The 23,912-nt window shown below is 35.6% G+C and overlaps 1 protein-coding gene across 1 annotated transcript in view; it reads left to right on the forward strand.

Moving 5' to 3' along the window:
- ush (u-shaped) overlaps nt 1-23,912 on the forward strand; it is an 82,200-nt gene that overhangs the window by 11,028 nt on the left and 47,260 nt on the right. Inside the window, exon 2 of the mRNA XM_966184.4 lies at nt 17,822-17,878. Coding sequence (XP_971277.2) covers nt 17,822-17,878 — 57 coding nt within the window. The remainder of the gene's footprint in view (nt 1-17,821; nt 17,879-23,912) is intronic.

A 23,912-nucleotide genomic window follows, 5' to 3' on the forward strand; every position in this document is an offset into this window, starting at 1 on the left:
GCTGCGAGGGGGTCAGGTTCTGCAAAATGTAGATAGAATGTGATACATCTTTGGGTTACACTCGGCGATTTATGAAAGAATCCCAGTGCTCAATAAGCTGGAACTAAATGGATATATGAAAGTTATCAAGTTTTATGTCAAAAGCGCTATCGCCGATGTGGTGGTTTGGCCCACACCCTCGACAATAGATTTTTTCACGCTTTTGTGTTAAGTAAATGACGATACGCGCGCGGTAATTTATTTGGGAATTATCTACGGATCTGAAGGTTCACTTTAAATTATCCAGATAAGTGATCGGTGAAGTGGTATGGTATAGTTCGTCATCCTTTATTTGGGCATCAACCGTGGGCACCATATCGGTGGAGAGTCCCGTCTGGAAATTACTTATCTGATGACTTTTGAACAATTTATACATTGAAGTCGTTTTAATCATCGTGAATATAAATAAACCGTCCATATCGTCTTTTCCAAGATTACGCCAAAACATGGATACTTACTTCGCAATATTAATTTAGATTTTTATCGATACACCATTAATTCATCATGATTATTTTCGCTTTTTATCTCCAACTTTACGACGCTGGTGGGTGGATCCACCCACGCCTATTTTAGATTACTTATTGTGATGCTGATTAGATATCTCTCTATTTTGTATTTTATTTTTGGCCTGGCTGGAGCGGTTGTAATTATGAATATTTTAGATAACGAAGCGATATTCCGAAGCGATTAGTTCTGTTCCCCGATGAAAACCGTTCCTGATATCACACCATAAATATTTCAAAACTTCGGCCACGTATCAAGCCTCTCAATTCAACCAGACAGGATACATATTCATCTCTTTAATTATGGTTTTAACTCGGCAAAAAGCTGATGTTGCACGATAGGAGATGCGATTAACAGGAAAACACTTGGCCAAGGATGATGTTTGCATACGGCAAAGGTCTTCCTGCTAAACCTGCTCCGCACCATTTTTCCCATCGAGACTTATTAGAAGCGATCCAAAACTGTCACCGATTATTTGCTAATTAAAATGATTGGGAGGAGAGAGCTGATTCAATCTTCGAAGATAAGGAATCAACATTGCGGGCTTTTATTATAATTAGGGGCCTGTTAAAATGTCAACATGCCTGGATTTTTTAACGAATTTGTAACTTTAGGATTCCATAATTAAAAATTTGCCATTTTTTAACAATATGTTTTATGGTGCTGTTGTCCTGCGTGCATTCTTTCAGATGTTTAATTAAATGAGAATTTAAATTTTTCCGTTTTTTAATTACTAATTAATGATAACGACTCTTTTAAAAATCCCCAAGAACCAAATCCCACATTGGAATGGATAACATTTGGCGGCCCCAATTATTACAATAAAAAAAAGATTTGGACCACTTGCTAGTATTTTCTTTTGCCATGTTTTTAAATATTGCGGTCACAGTCGTTGGATGTGTTGTGCGATTAGATTTGTGGTAGATGGGCGTGCCGTTTATTATTACAAATAAGGAACGCGCGATAATACAGTGCGATAAGATCGAATTTAGCTAAATTGCGCGTTGGAACAGCGAACTGGCCTTAATAGTGTCGAAATGAAAAGCGCATTACCTCCACATACGCGTATTAAATAAATGCATTTTACGGCGTGTAAGATAATCGGCGATACTGTTAAAAGTAGTGTTATCGAAGGATGAGGTTCGCCGGCACTTAAATCCGAAATTTACGCCGCCGTAAAAAATGCCACCGCTGACAAATTTAATTCGTCGACTAATTAGCGGAAAATTGCACGGTCTGTAAGGGACAAATCGCCGATTGGCGATATTTTACCACGCAACGTTTTGTTTTTATCCCTTTGATCTGACTAATCTACAACATAGCGGTGAATAATAACAACCGCTGGTTAACGAATGCATTCAACGTGTCCAGTTAACATAACAAACATTCCAGTAAATCCTTGGAGTGTCGCAGAGGCCGTGATTACTTTATAAGCTTGAAATCATATATCACGGCGGCCACTACAAATTATTTCCTTCGTTTCCCCGCAATACAAGAGCTCTAGAGCCGACCCTTGTTGCTGAGTTGTTCTCGTGGGCGTGTTGCACACATCGCCGAAGATTACCTCGACTTGTTTAGATTGTTCCTCTCAATGTCCACCACTTGACAGCGAACATAACGCAGGACTCGTTACCGTACTAATAAGGATATTCCGGAGGAGAGGTGTCTAATCGACCACAACATGCTGATCGGAGATTTGAATTCCGACATGAATCTTTATTTTTTGGGACCTCACCTCGACTTTCCCTGTCTATTAGGCAACCGCTGATATCACAGGACATGCCATGGTACCCGCACATATAAGGATGGGCTTGCGAATAAAACTAATCACTTCAACTAACGAGTTTCATCCAAGACTAAACGTCTTGCCACTCATCAGATATTTCAGATTGTTTTGCTATATTCGGGATTGCGTAATTGGAGGTTCTGCTGAAGCTAAATTAATCAAAATAAATTAATCTCTTAGTTCCCAGATCTGTCTAAGTCTTTGGCTTAAGATGTAAAAAAAGGATAACAATTTTACGCTTTTTATTTTATTTTAAATACGTCCAGGGAAGTCTAAAAATTAATAATAATAAATTTCCACGAACAAATTAACAATCACAATATCAATAAATAATAATTCTTTCCTCCAATTTTTTTTTCTCTTTTTTATAGACGAAGGAGAGTATTTTTGGCTGTTTTAAATACGAATAAAAAAATTCTTGAAGGGATGTGGAGAAAATTAAGTAATTTTTGGAATGTCCAAAAACCTACTTTGGAATAAATTATTGATTTCTTAACCCAGCTGAAAGTAACGGCTCTTGTGTATCTTTGTGTATCATCTAATTAAATATGCAAATAAACAATCTACACCTATGTAATTTCCACTTTAATTGCTATCAAGATCTTGATAACAAACTCATTATTGCGAATGAAAATCGAAATCGCAAAACTGCAGCCGTAAAATTCCGGTGATAACATCCAGTCATCTTCAATATTCGAGCACCTCCCAGCCCACCGCGCATCTATCTCGCCTCCACGTGATGAAATCCGGGCCCGGAACAAGTGAAACGTAAATTAATTAACAATATTATGGTCAGTTTCCAGCGGAGGTTGGCAGTAAAATCGGCTATCCAGTATTGATGTAAATAACGGTCCGCGCCATATATTCCGGAGGACGTATCAAGCAGCAGTTTCCACGGTCCAGCAGTGCTCCGGGCCCTATATATCGGCTCCGGATCGCCATAAAACACGCCGTGTACAGCTCCGTACAACATTAGCAGTGATGATACTGCACGCCACTAACCACCTGCTAACTGATTCAGTTGCGTCTCGATTTGTACTGGTCTGTCGGCTAGTATTTATCACCTATCCTCACTGAAAGATTTACGACGATCGCCGCCCGCTCAACGCGCTCCGGGTCTAATATTTACGGCTCTCAAGGATGTGGAGCATGTCAAAATTTTAATCCGGTCTGGCGGAAAAAGGAATAAGCAGAGATGGTTCTGCAGCACATCCAGTTGGTGTGGTGGTTGATATTTTGGGGGCGAATTAATATTTACAATATTAAATCTAAAATCTGCTGTATAATTTTTCGGATTTTTGTTCGGTTGGCTGAGATCGGTAGATATCGCCACATTCAGGGGCTGTTTAGAAATGTTTTTATTGTTATTTGTACTTCACCGGTGGCTCATTTTTTAGTTTTTTCTTGAGTGTATTTTCTTAGCGTTTTACTTTTCCTTATCCAGGATCTCCCGACTTTTACAATGCTTTACAATAGCAGCGTTGTGCATATCTCTTTCGTTATCCGTTATGTTTTATGGTTTTTTATTAAAGTTGAATGAAAATCAGTTAACTGATGGATGTTTCAACGCTTATATTTACCGCACATTCTTTTAATGCTGCCAGGACTGGGACGTCAGGGTTGTATATCACAAGCGGGGCCATCAACATCTGCCCGTCTGATTAATGAACGATCTCCCGACTGTGCCTGGAATTAATTTCAGCAAACAAACAGCAATAGATAACCGAAGCATAGAGTTATCGCGCATCCTCGCTAGGAAAACGTGAGAATACGCAAATCTGATAAAAATATTGAATACGGCGAGCTGTTCTGGCTATCCCCGGCCCCCGGCTGTTTGCCCGAGATCGCACCTGATAACGTGAGGTGCGCCAGACACGACCAGCCATAGCCGATACCCAAACAATACCATCGCGATGACGCCCTCAAAAAATTAACTATCTGCCACACGCAACAGCGATACAAGTCGGTTTACTCCAAGACGCTCTAGCGATCTGCCCAGCTCAAAAATAAAAAAAAAAATGATGTTTTAACCGAAACAACAAAACTGCACTTGCTTTCCGAAATTTCGTTGAAAAAAGCAATAAAACAGTGTGTTTAATTTTCATTTGGGAAAGAAATTCACTTATTTCAATAGGACCTACCAAAATAACTCAAAACTGATAAAAGTAATAAAAATATCACAACTATATACCCAACAAATAACGTCATGTCCATGTACTGGGTGATTTTTCTAAACAAGGCGTCAGAAAATAAAGGAACAATTTAAAAATCTCGAATCAAGGCAATTTTTTATAAGCTTTTATTTAACTTGCTTTGTTGTCAGTCTGTCTGTTTCATATTTTTTGAGCCAAATTTGAGAGGGTTTGTGTTGTCTGAATGAACTGAAATCTTGCATACTTACGTAATCTGCGCGATAATGCAATTGTCTATTGCTGGTGGCCAGCATTTTTGACACCTTTTTTGTTAAAAATAATCATTTGTTGTCTCCCTGCTTATCGTTGCAATTTATGATTTAGAAAAAACTGTTTGTCTACCTTTAATGTTTTATTCTTTCATACATTTTGAATTGGAGTTTACACCGAAAAAACTAATTTAAATTGGATCAAAGACGTAGATCAAATTAATTTTTTGGGTTGCATCACCAGATCGTCAGGCCCATTATCTTACCTGAATCACCTTGTATTTCAAAAAAATAAATAAATATCACCGAATTATTTCTCAACCTTTGCTAGTGTTAATGTCTGAATCGACGGTTTTCTTAATTTTTTTTATTTTTTGTTAGGTAGGAATAATTTATTAGAGTCGCAAGGGTTGTTGTGATTTTTGTGTGGTTGTTTGTGTGCACAAAATAAACGTGAATTTGGTTAGTGGTGTTATTTACCGAACTACTCTTGAAACTACGTTAAAGATTCGAGATATCATGTTTGGAACAATGCCGGATACTCGAAAGTTCACCATTTGATAAATTTTCAAGTGATTAGAACTTCCTTTGAGATGTAGATAAGCCGCTATTACATAGACTTTGTATATCCGCGTTTAAAATCATCTTGATACCAACTCACACATAGCTGAAATAAAAGAAAATAGGTCCGTACCAGACAGGTACAATATTTTAAAGTGGTTTCTTTTCAAGGTTTTAGCTGTTCGTTGATCGTTATCACGAAAATGCATCAGTCTGTGTCATTATGGTCCATTGTTTCAAATCGCAATTTCGAATCTGCGAAATTTGTTAGGAATAAACACAATGTGCGTATCTTTGACGGTGATTTTAAGATAATATAAAAGTCTTCTTGGTGTGTTTGTGAATAGTATTGCCCAATATATTATTGTTTCATTTTTGCTAGGCTGATGGGAAAGAGGTTGAAGTAGTGATTCGTACAACATTCCATGATTTATTAGTAATAATTGTTAGCCAGCCTTTGTTAAAACGTTTGCAAAATATTTTACCACGGCTTCTGTTCGTTATAATAAAATGGTTGATTTAATTAGGTTTAGTGGTTTAATATCCTAATATTATCCATAACAGAGGAGTCGTTTTTTTCCCATTATGGGATGAATAATGAGGTTTTAAGTTGCATTAAAACTGCTATAATGTATGTTCGTTTATTGTCGCCGCCTGAGCGCACTATCTGCCCAGATCACACACTGGTGGGTGTGTAGTGATACTGGTTTTGCCTTTTGCGATTCCTGGTGTAGTCTAGGTGTTAAGGCGTGACTAACTTTCACGAATGCATTAAAAACACAAAACATGCATTTCCAACATTTGGATACACCACCACACACGATCAGATTTTGTAAAAACCTTCAATCGAATTTGGAATTTCGTATGGTTTTATTGGCGTTTTATCAGATCGTACGATCGCCGGAATGAAAAGCTGTTATCTTTCACAAATTTAAATACTTAGCGTTAAATGTCGTTAAAGTTGTCGGCCGTTTTCGTTTTATAGTCACATATTTTTATTTAGCGCCTGTCTAACTGTATAAAATCGTTAAATATCTTAGTTAGTCGGCTAGGTTACACTACAGGTGAAGAGGTTTGATCAAGTGCATTAACGATAGTAGAGTCACGAATATTTGCACTCGATACCGGCTGATTTATTGGAAGTTAGATTCCTCCTCTCTCTTTGCTGAATATTCATGAATTCGAATCTCTGGGAGATCTGCGAATTGCATGTACTCGACTGGTTGTGATGTTTCTCTAATTTATGGATTTGTTGACATTTCAGCTAATTTGATGCCACGTTCAACCTGACGTATTAAATAATCATCTAATCTCGACATCTAACGTCTTATTAAGCAAAAACTTGTCCTTGTTCTAGTCCATGCCTGGACTTAAAAGATCGACTCCGATCTAGGCGTTTTCCGCCTTAATAAATGTATCGGATTACTCCATCAGTTTCCATTACCAATGGGTTTACCACACCACTTTTACCGCCAGGTCTTACGTCCTACATGATTACTTGCTTTCTTTTTCCAAACATAAGACCTTAAGAATCTACTATTTCGTTAAGTTATTTTTTATTTAAAGAATATTCGCTGGAGAGTTTTTGTACTACTTATAAACCCAAGAAGATAAACCCACTTTTTCGGGATTTTATTTTTTATATTTTTCGAGATATCGTTTTAAAAAAATCACCCTGAAGAAGCCCTTTAGTTCGAAAACACTCTAAATATGTTTATGGGACAGCCTGTATGTTTGGACTCTTATTCAACGCTTGGATATTGTTTTACGTCCGCATTTCTTCGATAGCTACCGGCATGCATTTTAACTTTTTCTCATTTCCTGTACATCCGCAAATTTTTCTTGTTTACGCACGTAAGTTCGATGATAAATCTCGGTGTGCCTGTGCCGGTACCGGCATGATAGCTTAAGGTCGGTTCATTACCATCGCACAAGTCTACTCAATATGCAGTCCGCACGACTAGTTCAACGCGCCCCCGCTGAGCGACCGGCGCTAGTGTCGACAAGATTAATAGCAGCTTTTGATACAACACTCTGTGCTTTATGATATTTCCCGTGCTCTGTCACCAGCACATTTGTCAGGTCAAGCCTCCAAACATCATTAACATAAAAATCGAAAAAATTGTTAAGAATTTTGCATATTCGATCATTTCGAAAGCATTTTTGTTTGAAGCCAAAAAATTCAATAACTCGTTGTTGTAATTGTAATTTTGCATGTCAAGATTACGATCTGCTAATAATAGCATTTTTCTTATACGTTTTTTTGTTTTTCTCTTAAAGCTTTCATAAGGGTATAAATAGGCAAACAACGAGCACCATGTCGATCAAAGTGGGCTGTGACTTTGAAATTAAGTTGGCAATGCTGTATAATGTGAGGAGAATTTATCGGCCTGGATTCAGGCATACAGGTACCCTGAAAGTTTGGATAAACTGAATCCTGCTTTTGTAGTTTTTACTCATTTAATTTAATTCATCTCATAAAATTTGGTGGTTTCTGTTTTGTCTGGGTGAAAAGCTGGGTCACTTCAGGCAGCAGCAGTAGTTTCCCATTTAATCAATGTCGGATTATTTACACGGCAGACAATTAGCTACCGGTGAATCCCGCCGATCTAATTAATTATAAATATTCATAATTGGCTGATGTCTCGGTGTGAATGTTAAAAGCCGTTCCCAAGTGAACTGGCTGTGAAGACGTTATCGAGAGCAAGAGAAACCCGGCGATTATGGAATGAGTTTTACCTATTTACTTATCAAACTAAATAATTTATACCATTAAAGCAAAGATTAAATTCCGAACTGTCCTCGTCTGCTATAAAATCATATCTTCCAGACCAGTCGGTCGTGTTTCCACCGATTCTTTCACATACGTACAATAAAAAAAGTGTAAAGATATTTATTTAGATTGGAGATATGCCCACAAGACTTATCACATATCGCTTATCAAATTTATGCTAATAAATGTGACTAGCACGCAACTATAGGTTTTTTACACTTATTTTACAATTTATAAGCATAGCTCGAATCGTAATCGTTCCATACTCTAAAACGTATTTCATGCCTGCGAGGTGGGTACTCGTTATTTACAGTGACGTGGGGTTTACTCACAAACACCCAACTTTTTCGTTGTGCTATAGGAAACCACTTAAAGTTATTATTTTGATTACAGTGAGATAAAATAGTAATTATATCTTTTATGATGATTCTTAAGTCATTAGTACTTGTTTTACCTTGAGCGAAGAAATAAACGTGTTCGTATCAGATTTAAAACATTTCTGTTGTGGACGTTTGCAGTGGAACATTTTTCTTCAACTCGATCGCAATTAAATACTTGGATCAGGCAGATTTGTCGTAAAACTTACGAAATATGTACTTAATGAGAACCCGAAGCAAGTAGTTGGACTGAATTTAATTATAGCCTAATTTGAATATTGATTTACATTTTTTAACTGATCTATAAATTATTTATTATCAGTCGATTAGTAAAGTTTTAATTTTTTAATGTTCTCCGAAATATAAATATCCCACTCCTCAAACATTAACGACTTGTTTATGCACATTTCCTAATAAATTGAGAGAAATCGGGACTTTCTTATCACCACAGCTTTAATCATAAATGAATTTTTAGAACTGGTATTTACAGATATTGATTATGGACTGACTAATCGAATAATAATTTGAACAGTGATCAATCCGTGTCTCTTGTAAACAGAGTATAAATTAGGCCAATAATCGATTTGTCAATTAGATGGTTACACAATCAAAATATCAATTTGTTCAAGAAACGCTCAAACGAGGAATGAATTATGCACGAAAGAATTGTGTTTATAAAGGCATTGTCAGTTGTGTTCATGTAAATTGTCATATTAATCAAAATTTACATCTCGAACTGTGTTTTAATTACGATTCCATTGTCCACTGGTTTTTTCTACATTTGTCGACGAGCTTTGTCACACTTAATTCTTAAAAAAGTAACTGGTAATTGTAGTCAACCAGCTATACACTCACTAGAGAAAATTTCTGTGTTTTTGCTCTTTTTTTGTTCTTTACTTTCGTTCGGTTGATTTGGGTAAAATATGCAAGCATGCATCAGACGGCATGAGGAACTTTCGAATTGATAAAAGCATCAGTCGTCGCGGGTCATTTCCATCCCGCCGACGAGAAAGTTTTCTTCCGGTTGTCGATATGTCGCAGGATTGACTGTCTCGATCTATGCGATTAGCGCAATGCAATTGAATGATAAGTGCTGAGAGCTTTTCATGAAGCAATGGAAACGGTGGCATTTCCTCTGGAAATAACGGTGTATAATTCCAATCTCGAAGTACGAGTAAATATAATCGAAGTCCATTTATTACCACCTCTCACGGTCCTATGTGCTGCTGCATCACAACAGCGAACGCACCGAGAGCTAGCTCTCATATCAGTGCTTTATGATTTTGTATAAATATGCAGATTCGTTCCCATTTCGTTTACGATCTGTCTGCGGAAGTTGCCGGCATCTACAAGAGATGTAATATCCCGCTGTCTCTCCTCTACTGATTAATGATGAAAACGATGACAAGATTTTACAAAATCAACATTCTGCTCGCCCACCAACTACAGGAAATTATCGCCGAACGAGAATGTTCACAGCATTTGTAATTTTGTAATTAACTTCAATGGAGAGTTTTATTTACCGTTTGCTGTGTCGCTGTTACTTTTGCCGACTTTGAAAATACCACCCGTTTTGTTTTGTATGCATTTTCATTTCCAAAATAATAAAGTTGCAAACTAAAAAAGTCGTTTGAATTATTTTGAGCGTAAAGAACAACAAAACCAAAAATTCTTTACTTAGAAGAAGGTATTTTGTTTAGAAAAGAATAGTCGTCTCTAGTGTGATTATATTTTTGAATTCGACAAATGAAAAAAAAAACATTCTTCTGGAGTAAGCTCGGATACAAATATTTTGAGTACGTTTTTGTAGGTTTTGCTTTATTTTCAAAGGCCTACAAAGCCTAATGAAGCGATTTAAAGAACTTAAGTACCTGTGATACAGTTCGACATTTTCCTACGTAATTATAAGTTAGTACTCGTACCTGTCTATTTTTTAAGAATTTGTTTTATCAGACTCATTTGTTAGTATCCGCTTTATTATGTGTAGAATGTTGCATGTAAATGAGTTTAAATGATACAACCAAGAATACTCGATGTGAATTTTAATGTATTTTAATCAAGTTTTGTTTAATTGTGAGACATATTATATTGACATGATTGGTTTCAATTAATTTAATTGAAGAAATCCACTGCTTATAATTATTAAAATTGGTAATTGTGAACAGTTGTGAAAAATTAAATGGTCTGCAAGTTTGCAACGAGTTTTCTAATAAGACTTCTGTGCCTTTTACAGCTAATGGAACTATATACAGGGTGTCTCAGCCAAGTCTCATTGTTAGCTTCTGAAAATTGTGTTTCACAAAGTAATGTCTAGTGTTTTTGTATGCTGTTGTTATTTGTGAGAACTCGCTTATTACAGTTAAATGTTTGCAATAAATATTATTGATTATTTGCGTAATCTTTTGTGGGAAAAGCTGGTCAGAAAGGTCTGCTGAAATGTGCATATCAGATAATGATAGTGTTGCATAAAACCGGCACCAAATGCAATAACAATTCATTGGTAAATTATCATCTGGTAAATCACGTCATGATTAATCGAATGGTCAGTGGTGCCCTAAAGCGCTTTATAATCTAATCATCGGTCCTAAACGTTTCTTTGTTTAAATGAACACGTAATTATAATATCGTTTAAAATGGCCAGTTAAAGTCGCATTAAAATCGTCTCCAGCGGGAAACGAAACAATAAAAATGGGAGCATAATGCGGTCTTTTTCAAGAATGTAATTATTTTTGTAATTTTTTCTTTGCCGGTGGTATACCTGGAAGCGAGCGATATTTTAAACTTATCACAAATGATATAAAGTAGTGTAATTTTTACGTAAAATTTTCCGCTACAGTTTTCCATTAATCTGCGGCTTTATCTTAATGATTCTTAGTCTAAAGTTAGCGGAGTTTTTAAAAACCCCCCAGATACTATCGGCTCTTATCTCCGCCAGACTTGTTGTTTATAACGCAAGCATTCCTAAAGACGGTTTCGACTTCGATCTCGAACAAAAATCATATTTTTAAACTTTCAAAGTGACAGAAGCAGTTTCCAACACCGGTGGCTCACATAAAACGACCCAACTACAACCAATAGATATAGCCATCTCTATATGTAAATTTACCGAGTTTTACATATTTATTCATTTTCATATTTTATGGATTAACCCATTTTATGTTTTTTAAAGCGATGCAAAAAAACTGATAGAATTTTTAAAAAGGATCGGAAATATATTCAAATGATGTCTTTACTAGGTTTTAAAGATAGAAAGTACAAATCATTTTTGACATGTCGTTACCTTAAAAACGAAAATGTGGAGTTGAAGTCTATTTTAATTGGAGTCACACTGTGACACGAATTTAAATAATTTCTAACTTTCAAGCAGATGAACATCTTAATCATACTCAGCAAAAATGTAATTGCTCTCATGTCGAAATTGGTTAACGAGGATTTTTCATGTCGATTCGTTGAAAATCTTAACTAAAAACTTTGTCCAAAACATTTATTTCTTATCACTGAGAAGGAAATTAAAATTGCTAAATTGGAAGGGATAAGACATAAAGAAGGAAACATAAAAATGAATAGCATTATAACGCAGCGGATATTTTTCATCGGTGTCTGTTGTGGAGAGGTTTTAGTCTAGTAGAAGAGGTTTAGATAAAAACTTTGCATGCACTGGCTTTTAAAAATTAAGATAAAGTAGAGCATATATCTTAAACGAAATGACTGTGACTTGATTTCGCTAACGCGGAAAATGACAAAAGGTCAGTTGTCTATTAAAAATTTGAATAATAAGTAATTGGTCTAAGATTATAACTACATTTTTTGGAGGCCACTCTTATTCTGAATAAGTGCGAAAAAAGTCGTTTTGAGCCAAAATATGGCAATTTGTACATTAGAGCATTGAAAGTTTTAGTAACGAAGTAAGTGTGATGGATATAGTTCGAAGCCAATATCAGGCTATTTGAGCTCTTCTAACAGGATGTTGTTTCAATTAAACAGGCGTGGGAACTTTTTTATTTTGTTTTCTTCTTTTTATATTTTTTCTATTTTTTCTTTCATTATTTATACTTACCAGAAAAACAAAAGAATATACGATTTAAAAAAATTAAAAATGGCGTTATTATTTAGAAACCAGTGACGCCACAAATGTTAGCATGGTGTCAAAATGTCGCATTTTCAAAAATAAAATCGATTTGTTCGAAGATTTTTATGAAAAATGACCCACAACAAAAACATGGATTTTATACGTTACTTGAAACTCACCTATATATTTCCAAACAAATCTAAAAATGGTTTTTTTTTTTTTTTTGGTAAAATTAAGCTCATCTGTAGGCCAGGAATCGAAGAAAAATAACGTATTTCAAGAAAACAAAATAAGGCAATTCAAGGTATTCCTTTACTTGGCTTGTTTTTATTACCAAAATTACACGATTTGAATTATTCTAGAATATTTGCCTTGTTTTGGGCGAGCAGGAATTTTTTAAAATCTTATTTAAACGAAACACGTTCCACAATAATGCGATTTGATTTGGCTTGTCTTGAGCTTAAGCTTATTTCTAATAAAATTAGAAATTTTAGCTTTTTAATTGGTGTAAGTCGAAATCCGCAGTCTTAGAGCTTAGAGCAATTATATGAAACGACTTCTTCCGTCAAGTTCGCAAGATCTGTTGCGAGCTGGAAATGTTAGTTTAGAAATGAATAAAGAAAAACGGTTTCACTTTGATAGAGTTGTTATTCTTAAATCATGGTCTTTTTAAGAAAATACTAAATAGTTTAAGAAAGAAATGCCCCGTCCTATATTTTTTACTTAATTTTGTGTTTTTTTCCCAAATAAAATTACTTTGATTCTATGGAGAGCTTAGAGTTGGAGCCCAAAAATAATCGAAATGAAGGGATGATTTTTGTGAAGATTTATTAGGGGGTATAGACAGAGGACTACCGACAGAAAGGCAGTAAAGTCATAACGCATTCCGCGCACGGCCGCGCTAAAATTCATTTCCTGGCCGACGGCGTGTCTTCAGCCACAGTACAGCGCTTGATCAGGAAACGAATCCGGACTCGAAATGGAAAACAAAGCATCGCGACTACTTATCACAACCGTCGCATGCATGGAGTTATCCTGTTCGCTACATTAATATCACCTATTTCGCATATCCTCACACAAATACTCTTTCAGTTCAGTAAAAATTGCCATCTCGTAGAAAATAAGAGGCGATGAAGACGGGGAGACTCTTGCACGAACAGGGAAACAAATTTCAGTGCAGTACATTTACGTGAACAGTTTTTTTCGTCGCGAACGCGTCGTTTTTGTGGCACCCTGAACTCGTCCTTGTGGGCACTATCACCCCGAGTCAGGCAACATAAACACCTACACATACGGAAGCATGATTTACGACGAATATGTCTGTGAGTAATGTCGGGTGGTGCAGGAACAGATAAGTCCGGGAAAGCCGGAGGACCGACGCGAGGTTGCTGCATCGGCCCTCTGCAGGAAATGAGACGGTGGCCACGATCAGTTCTACTTATCTCCATAGAATATAACCGAGCCGCTGCTTTCAATTTATTTTAATAAATCTGCGAAATACATCAGCCAATCCGAGCACAACGCGATAAACCGTCCTGCCAATCAACTCACTTCTTGATTAATTCCACTCGTGGCTAGACATCGAAACTCATCCGTGGCGTTAATTACGATCAAATGATAATTGTGCTAATAAAGAGATCGGCATGCGAAGCGAACACTTGAGAAATTAACTCGTATTTCTTCTCGCTAAACAGGATGCCACCCACGAAACTCGAGACTTTTTCACCTGTTATTCTACACTCTTTGCGAGCTTTCAAAGTATTAATCGCTCTGTTGTTGCGTTCGTCTTAACTTATTACTCTCAGTGATGATTTTTATTTATTCAGAAATTTTTATCTCGAACATAAATCTAGGCGAAGATAGAATTTATAATACAGTGAAAGCGCCAATAAGCGGACACTGGCGGTGTTACGCTTTTTGTCCGGTTAATGGAGGTGTCCTCTTAAGATAAATAATAGACACAAAATACATTAATTTATTAAAGAGTTAGCAACATAATACTATTTAGTACAATTCCTATTTCTTAAAAGAAATTAATCGCTCTTTTGTTGGGTTCTTCTTAACTTCTTAACTTCTTAACTCCGTGATGAATTTTATTTATTCAGAAATTTTTTTCTCGAACAAAAATTTAGGCGAAGATAGAATAACGTAATTATTTAATTTATAATACAGTGAAATCTCCAATAAGCGGACACCGGCGGTGATACGCTTTTTGTCCGGTTAATGGAGGTATCCTCTTAAGATAAATAATAGACACAAACTACATTAATTCATTAGAGTTGACAACATAATACTGTTTGGTGCAAAACCTATTTCTTAAAAAAAATTTTTCCTTCAAAATCTGCTACATCTTCCCTTCAGGTGCCTTAAAAATTTATTTTTTAATGTCTCAGCAAACTCCTTAACTTTCATCAGCCTTCAAAAAAACATCGCTTTTCACAAACGTTTTCACTTCCATGCCATTTCTTCACCATTTCATCTTTATTTTTAACAATATTTAACAATAACAACAGCTATGACCTTAAGTTATGACCTTAAGTTATGAATGAATCTAAATCACTTTAACACAAACTATAAAAAAAAATATGTACCCGATTATGTGATTCCCTGAATTTTCTGTCGGTTTTTTATAATAATAACACACGCGCACATAGGATACTGTCCGCTTAAAAGAGAGATTTTATTTTCAAGGATTCGAATTGATTCTCCGCGTTCGTTTATTGGAGAGTCCACTTTAAACAGAAACTATACCATTTAAAATATTGTAGCTTAAACCGGGGCTAACAAAAATGTCCGTTTCTCAGAGCGGTCCGCTTATAGAACGTGTCCGTTAAGAGAGATTTTACTGAAAGATTTTTTTGCATTTAAAACCTTTCTAAGACAATTTGAGATTGTCAACTGACTAATATGACTTTTGGAAAATGATGATCAACAAACGGCTGACTCAGTTTTTTTTTAAATGGAATAACCTTATTTTATTTATTTTATTTATTATCAGACCGGTAGGTATAACACATGTTGACAAAACTCATCATAAAAATCGATCGATCGTTAAATTTTGTGAGGGATACAGTAGAAATATTCTTTTAGTAGACTCACCTTGTAATTTTTCATTAATTTTTATGCTATTACCACTATATTCTAATTTGTTCCCATCTACCGTACGCGTTGTCCATCATGAAATAAAGTCGTTACATTTTTCTCCATTGGGACGAAACAAGTTTCAGTCGTTTTCCTCGTTTTTGTATTTCTGTGCGATTAAAAATGCGTCTGATCTACCGGAGAGATTAGTGAATCTTATCTCTGATCTTCGGCGTTTAATTCACGCTTTCATGCGATTACCTTAATTATCTAATTTATTTGAGGATTCAAATGAACATAACTGTTCTAGTAATTTATACAAAAATGACATCTGCTTATTACCAGCCGTCCGAAGGCTAAGTAGTTAGCAGCATGACAATAGTAATAGATTGATTTTTTGCACAAACTTTGGCCAAATTAATCGACTAATTAGCAAATGAAGCCTGGCTATCGAGGCATCGCCCAGATGCTGGGTTCGGTTACCATCATCAAGCCAGTTCCGACAATATTACATCGATAGGTAATTGGTAAGAGGCGATCGTGATTGAATCGCAGCGGTAGTCTTTTTGTTCGGATAGATTCGAAATTGAATTTCTGTCGACGCTGCGCCCGCTGTGCTATGTGCCACATCATAGTCTTGTTCCGATACCTTTTAAGTGTCGTTATCGTCTCATCGCTCTGTTCTACACCGCTACAGTCACATCACATCATGACGAGCGCTTCGTCGCCCTCCAGACATAATCTTGAATTAATTCTACAATAAAAACCTAGAGAGGCCGTAAAATCGCACTTGTATCACACTCCAAATGCCCCACACTTGACTTGCCATAATTTAATGCCGTGGATGTGAATATTTCTATTCTCACATTTATCTGATTGCTATCTCAGTGTATCCAGAAAGGCAATAAACAATTGCGTTGCGTGGCCACTGCAAAATTACCACGTTGAATTGGGTCAAGGAAGGAATGCATCTCATTTTTTAGGTGTCATCACTGCAGATGACAGACGGTCAAGTTATTTTTTTGGTTTCTAAGCCGGAAGTGCTAGTTTTTGCAGACCTTGCAGTTGGAAAGAAAATTTGCAATTATTATCATCAGTCATCGTTAATATATTGATGGGTACAAAATTCAAATGAGAAGTTTATAGTTTAGTGCAATTAATAATACTTAAGGAGAGACACCGCAAAGTATTTTTTATGCTATAATTTTTGGTACTTCTCTGACTATTTGTGTGTGAACTTTTTGATACGGAGGTTTACGTATCAATCTGTGCCACTTCTCACAAAGTTTACATCACACCTTACATCACTTTGCTTTGATAATAGTCATTTACAAGGTAATTTATATGCAAAATAAAACTATTAAATAGTGGCGTTATCTGATGCAGATTGAATTGATTATCGATAACGGTCAGTGGTAGGAGTTTTGTTCCTTCTCCCACTTGAGGTTTCACTTATCTCCAGTTCTTGAATTAGTAACGGGTTAATTTATTCGAAATACAATGGAACATTGTACTAACCGAAATTAACAACACGATACACGTTTTACAAGATAAAGCAAGAATTGTTATGACTAATGATAAAGTTCACTTATCTTTAAGTTTTTATCAAACTGAGCTTTAATTCCTTCTTAGAAACATTTTGATTTATGGAGATTTGTCAGAAGCGGAACTATACACGTGAACTACTGCTGAGCCAAAGATTAGAAATAAGTTTGCTTCGTTGCTTCAAACACACAATGGCAAACGGTAGAACTGTACGAATATTTGTATGTAAATATAAACTTTTTACCTTTAAGTATTCTACTCTTTGCTGATTGCAGTTTTACTCTAATCTAAGAAGCAGAACTTTTAAAAAAGAGATAAGGAGAATTCTCAACACTCGAACAGTTTAGTCACATGTGTCTTTTTCCAAATGACGATCTTGGTCCGAAATTATTACCTTAATTTGACTTAATTAACTATAAAACTGACGTTAATGTTAATGACACGCTGTAAATTGACAATTAGCATTTATCTGTATTAATCGGGATTAGTATTTTTACTTTTGGTGGATTATAATAATATACACGATTTGCGCGTCCATAAATAATATTAATTTTCGACTTTGGGAAATGGTAATTTTGGCTTTCTGGTCGCCTAGACCCGTGGAATAGATTTAGATAGGTGTCTATCAAAGTAAATCGCATCACCTGCCTGAGTCTAAATTAATTAGCATGTATAATTTTTGCAGGTGATCCACATGAGAAGCTGCCTCTGGATTTCCGCAGCGAGACTGAATTGCGAAAAGGTAAGCGTAAAAATCGAGTTGTTTTCTTTTTCTGTGTTAATTCTGGGACTCCTACGCGGGCCGCGGTGATAAATTAAACCGATAAAAAGTAAATGAAAAAGTAAAACAATCCGCTAATCAAACAGCAGATAGCATCTATCGCGGAATATTTATAAATGCAAATGAATATGAGTGAGATCTTTTTATCGTACCAAGGTCGGGCATGAATATAATCAGACCCTAATAAGTCCGGTAATTGCATGTATAATTTAACAGAAGGTGCCATGATAAAACCGTATCGAATATAATAAATTCTAATTTATTCGAAAAACTGCTCAGAGTGCATGCGCAAGCCCGCATTCTCTTACCATCGCTATCTCCCGCGCTGCATTTTTGCATTCGGGATAATTTTCTTCTGATTGCGGATTTCAGCAAATTCTTTTTAGATTAGTTTAGATTTATTATGACCAGAACCCAGCTCTTAAAAGTCTCTGGAGCTTTTTATCAACAATAAGAATTCTCATTTTTCTATCTTTAGCCGATAGGAAATGTTAAACAGCTGCATTCCATTAAATTAATGATAAAGATAAAATGTTTACGTTTCATTGAATCGTGATATTACACCAGCAATTAACCCATATACGGAGTGTTTCGAACGCATTCACACATCAATTTTCCCATTGTAATTTCCCATTTGTTGGCCATTATTAATATTTTTATCAATTCCAAAACAGCTTTTCTAGAGTTACATACGAAATTTTATCATTTTTTATGGTGCTAGCTTATTTTCGCTAAAATGTGAATTTTGTTTCAAATCTAATATCCACAAAATGTCAACAAAAACAAAATATTAATTAATCGAACTTTTATGATTTCTAATGATATTCATGCTTAAATGATGTTTTGTGCAAAAAATTATCTTTGAATTTTTATTTAATTAATTAATTTTGATGACGGTTTGCGCCAGTTTTACATCCGATTTGTGTTCATTTATGTAATTAAATTATACCGTTAAGGCATGAATTTATGCTTTCCTTCTATGTTTATGCAAGTACACCTGAAAATAGATTCTTTACGACATTAGATATGCAACAGATATCTTACTACCTACATAACTAAAATGTTATAATTATTAATTATCCAATTAATTATGAATTTAGTTGAATTGCTACTAATAATTACTCTCGCATGTAAATTTTGGTCTAAAATAAAAATTTATCATTTGGACAGGTGTCATGCGAAATAATTTTTTCAAATTCTTATTGGTTGGCAGGGGAGATTTGTCTGACTCACAACAAATGAAATATTTTTTATTATAAGAAAATTATTTTTGGTAGTTGCTTTTTCAAATACGTAAGTCATTTGGACACAACGGTTTCAAGTAAACTGCCTCATATTTAAAAAGAATGTGTTGATATTTCCAGAATGTTACCAATTTTTCCAATTTTGTTAAGTATGCCTAATAGCTGTGAAAGGTTATCTGTATCAGTTACCATCTACACGAAAACGGTTTCGTATTTGTGGCATTTAATAAGGATACGGTTATACAGTTTTGACGATTGTGTGTGATAAAATTTTTCTAGCGCTTGTATTACATGGCAGAAAGACAAATGTGGCGATTGGCATTCGGGTTGTCAACATGTGGGTAATGTTACCGAAAAATTCTTCAAATAAGCCGATTATCTCAATGTACATCGAAATACCAAACGTTGGATTTTTGCATATTTTGCTTTTCATTTACAAAGTATTAGATAGGGCTGTTGTTTATTGATATTGCATAAGGTGTCGTGGTTACTCGTATTTAGTTTCGACCACCAGCGGGTAATTTACTGGGTTTTAATTGCAATTAAGTATACACTTCGAGTTTTTCTTGAACGTTATTAACTCAACCTGAATTAGAAAAGTGCACGCATTGTATTGGTGTATTTTTTGCTTGTTTAAAATAAATTTGAATATGACTTAGAGAGATGTGTGATAAATATGAATTTGCAGAATGAGAAAGTGATTAATTGTTTATCGCCATGATATGTTGGCGGAACACCCCCTATTTGTCACACTAAGGTGGCGAGTTGAAAAATGCGACCTCAGCTCATATTTATACCTCCACGTTTAACGATCGCGATAATTAAATTTAAACGACCGAAAACATTGAGTTGTAAAACTAATTTACAAGCAAGCTAAATGAAGGAATATAAATGATTATTTTAATTAATTAAAAAGTGTAATTCCATCTTATCGCCATGATATCAAGATTAATTGCATTTGTGGGATAGAAATAATGCTCGTTTATTATACGAGTTATGCAAATCATGTGAAGTTTATGACGGAATGGATATTTCTATTTAAGGATTCTATTGCACTATTGTCCTTTGTTGCATGGAAAAATGATGAAAACCTTTCTGAAGAATCAGCGATTCCTCATGTGCAATAACTTAATGTAGCAACCGGAGATAACGGAACTGATGTGATGCATTGAAAGTTTTACTTCTCAAGCAAAAATGTTGTAAAGGTCAGTTAGGTACAGGGTCCAATTTTGCAATATCTGTTTGCTGCTTTTATCAATATTATTATTCTAAATGTAGCTCGCTGTGTTAAAATCCATATTTCGAGTGAATGCAGTGGGTGTACCACTGTCAGAAACTGATCGATCAGCATTTGTAATGGAAATTCATGCACTCCAGATCCAAAAGTATTTTTTTTTCAAAAAAGGAGAATTTAGAATTTTTGTTTAACATGTTTGTAAATTTTGAATTTCTTGATTCAGTACTTTGGAATTGTTTTACTGGGTGTGTCATATTTTTAACGTGACTATACATAAACTGCGTCTATGTAAAGTGGCGTTGCATTTTAAAACTCATGCAGAACAGGCACGTCTGTCGGTGTCGCAACGGTGTTCGGTAGATTAAACCGACATTTATTTAAATGTGAGTTTGCTTTGAAGTAACATGTAGCATAATCTGAATCTGATTGTTGAATTATGCCATTAGCTATTATCTCACGGTTGCGTAATAAAACGAGTCTGCGGCTCCGGTCCGTTTCCGTTTTGGCCTCGTTATCAACATGTCGATAATTGGTGGAGATTTTTCGACGATCAGGAAAATAATTACATCATTAAGGTGAAAAATTTATAAGAATCCTCCTTGGAGACCGTGAACTATAATAGATCGCCTGATATTCCGGCGCGATAGCACCAACGACCATATGCTTTCGACAAGTTATCGTTACTTACCTGTTACAAACGCATTTTCGTCCACAATCTCGTACATTCAATCCGGAATCTCATTAATAAGCAATAGCATTGTCGGGTATGCGTGACATTGTATGGATATTACCTAAGCTGTAGGGTAAGATTGATAACGATTGATAAAACTCTTTACAGTACCTACGTATATGCGAACGGACCGTTAAAAATGGTGAACAAATATACGACGAGACCTACGATAAAGGAATATTATTATACGAGTTATTTATTCCGCATTGAATGCCACTTCCATGTTGAGTTGCTCTTCGACTTCTTCTACTCCTCCTTATCTGATGCTTTTCTCTAGAATTGTTAATTCTAGCGAGTGGTGTAACATTTGGTACACCCGAAGTGTTTGCCCGCTGACAGCTCACCTGGTTGTCCTGCTTATTATTACTTTAGATCTCCAAGATATGAAACAACAGATGCGGGATAAGGGTCGTATCTTTCTGCGTCGCTCAAATACCTGTTCCTAAAGTTAAGTGCCTTGAAAGTGTTTCATAATTGCTTTCAAGACTTCGAGAATTTAAATTGAAACTGTGTAACGACCCGTTATGGATAATTATTATTAAACTTAACGTTTTATCGTATTACTGCAATTTACAACAGACTTCAAGTAGTAAACAACTAAGGCGAAAAACTTATATATCTATATTTTGTTTAAAAAAATTATTGACCTAATCACTGACTTAAACTAAACTTAAATTCATGTCTCGTACATCATTTCAAACATTGGAGAAGCATTGTTGTGTTTAAATATGAATTAAATTTAAATTTAAGTTTAAATTCAATTACCTTTACGATATCTTTGCAAGACAGTATTACGTATGTTAGACACATAGAAGCGTTTTTACATTAACGCAATCTTGTTTTAAAGAAATTACACTGTATATTGTGTTGTTATGAGTAGGTATTTTTTAATTAGCATCTTCGTTAATTGCAGATCTTCAACAATCAATGCTTTAATGCATTATCCTCGTTTTTATGAGGGTGTTAAAAACTGCCTAAAACTACCCCTCCAAATTGCTCTTTGGCTGTTTGGTAACGTGTCTCATAAATTAAAAATAATAATAATAATAATATCGACAATACTATTTAAAAATAATACTTGCTTTAAAACATTACCAACAATTTGAACCAATTATTCGTATTTAAGGATAAGTTGCAGAAATTAAAATGCTCGTATCTTTCATTAGAAAGACATTAACAATCCTGTTGGCGGTACTTCAAAGAGATCATAAATCGCTTGTTGAGTTTAAAACAACAATTTTGTCTGCGAAACATCTGTGGGTATCTTAATGGCATTTGTTCTTACGGGCTTAGGGCACAAGGTTACTTTTACTATTTGTGATGTAATTTTTTCAGTAATAAATTGGACGTTGAAAATCAATTAGTTGTCCTTAAAAACAGTTCCTTATTATTATCCTGTTATAAAACATACTTTCATACTTTCTTCGTCCAATGTTAGTGGGAGTTGTAACTAGTAAATTTTGATGCCCAGCAAAGGAATTACTAGAATTTTTAACAATTGTTATTTTTTGTTTGAATAATTTTTGCTGCTTTGAACAGTTTGTACTAAAGAAAAAGTGGTTAATTTTTGAAATATGCGATTGTGGCTTGTTCGCACCTGACGGAAGGTTAAATTTTGCGGCTATTCAAATGACTCGTAGATAGTAGCGTTATGAGCACCCTCATATGCTAATTGCCATTATTTAATTTCCAACGATTCATCAAAGTCTTTGTCAAATTTGTCGGACGATATAAGCTTTGAGAGTTTGAAACTACATGACACGAGATAGCTCGTGCTTTTGTACCGTGTGCAATTATAATGGTCTAGGAAACAGTGTTTTTGATGTTACTGCCGGATCTCGTCTAAAATATGTAGTTATCAGTTCAGAAATAGAAAAGCGTGATGGCGTCGGTAGCGGTACCAGCATCTGATAGTTCTTGGCTTTCCTATCAGGCAGTTTGGCGAGGGTATAACAGATTATTCTCGCCCAGATGGAGATAAACCGGAACGGAGGGTCCGGCCAGTGAATGAAGTGCCAAAAGCTCACTTGACCACTCGTTAAATAAAATAAACCATTTGAAGAGCCGACGACCAAGAAGGGAAACTTGCTTATAAATTCCTGCAGTTGACGTAATGGCCGTCGACGGCGTCGCTCTATCAGGGGATGAAAATAAGGCCTGAACGCCGCCGGATGGACTATAAAGAGGATGTGTGACGCCCGGTTTACGTCCTCTATGCTAATACACCCTTTCCTCTACACCGGGGAACCCCACGCGTATCGTGCATTTGCACACCATTACCTGCCCGGTATTAGACGGGACGATAAGGGTTGAACGACACACCTCTCCCATTTTGAAAATATTTACGCGAATATTTCAAATAATAAACTGTACTTCAGTGTTTCTAATATGTTATTTGAGTCACTATCTGTGTCCATGCACCTTCTAAGCGTCGTCTGTTTTGAGTCATTTTTTCGATGTTTGTTTCCCGTTCAGTTTGAAGTTATTAGAATGAAACTGCAAAAAGTCGGAACGTTCCGGAAAAATCAACCGCCCAATGAAGCGTGAGGTGGACTTCTTATCTTTCTGCAACGGCAAACAATTCGGGTCTGGTGTTAGTTCCGATTTCAGTAGTGGGAATTAATCTGCGAGATGGCTGATGAAATGCGACCATCACGGATAATGCACTTGAGAAGACCACTGGCCCCTTTCCCCATAAGGCGACCGAGTTATTGATGAGAAGTCATGTGAACCAGCCTCACACTAATCGAGATATCACACTGTGAGAGAAAAAACTGCCTGGGC

This window comes from Tribolium castaneum, chromosome 5, assembly GCF_031307605.1.
Source record: "Tribolium castaneum strain GA2 chromosome 5, icTriCast1.1, whole genome shotgun sequence".
Classification (NCBI taxonomy): domain Eukaryota; kingdom Metazoa; phylum Arthropoda; class Insecta; order Coleoptera; family Tenebrionidae; genus Tribolium; species Tribolium castaneum.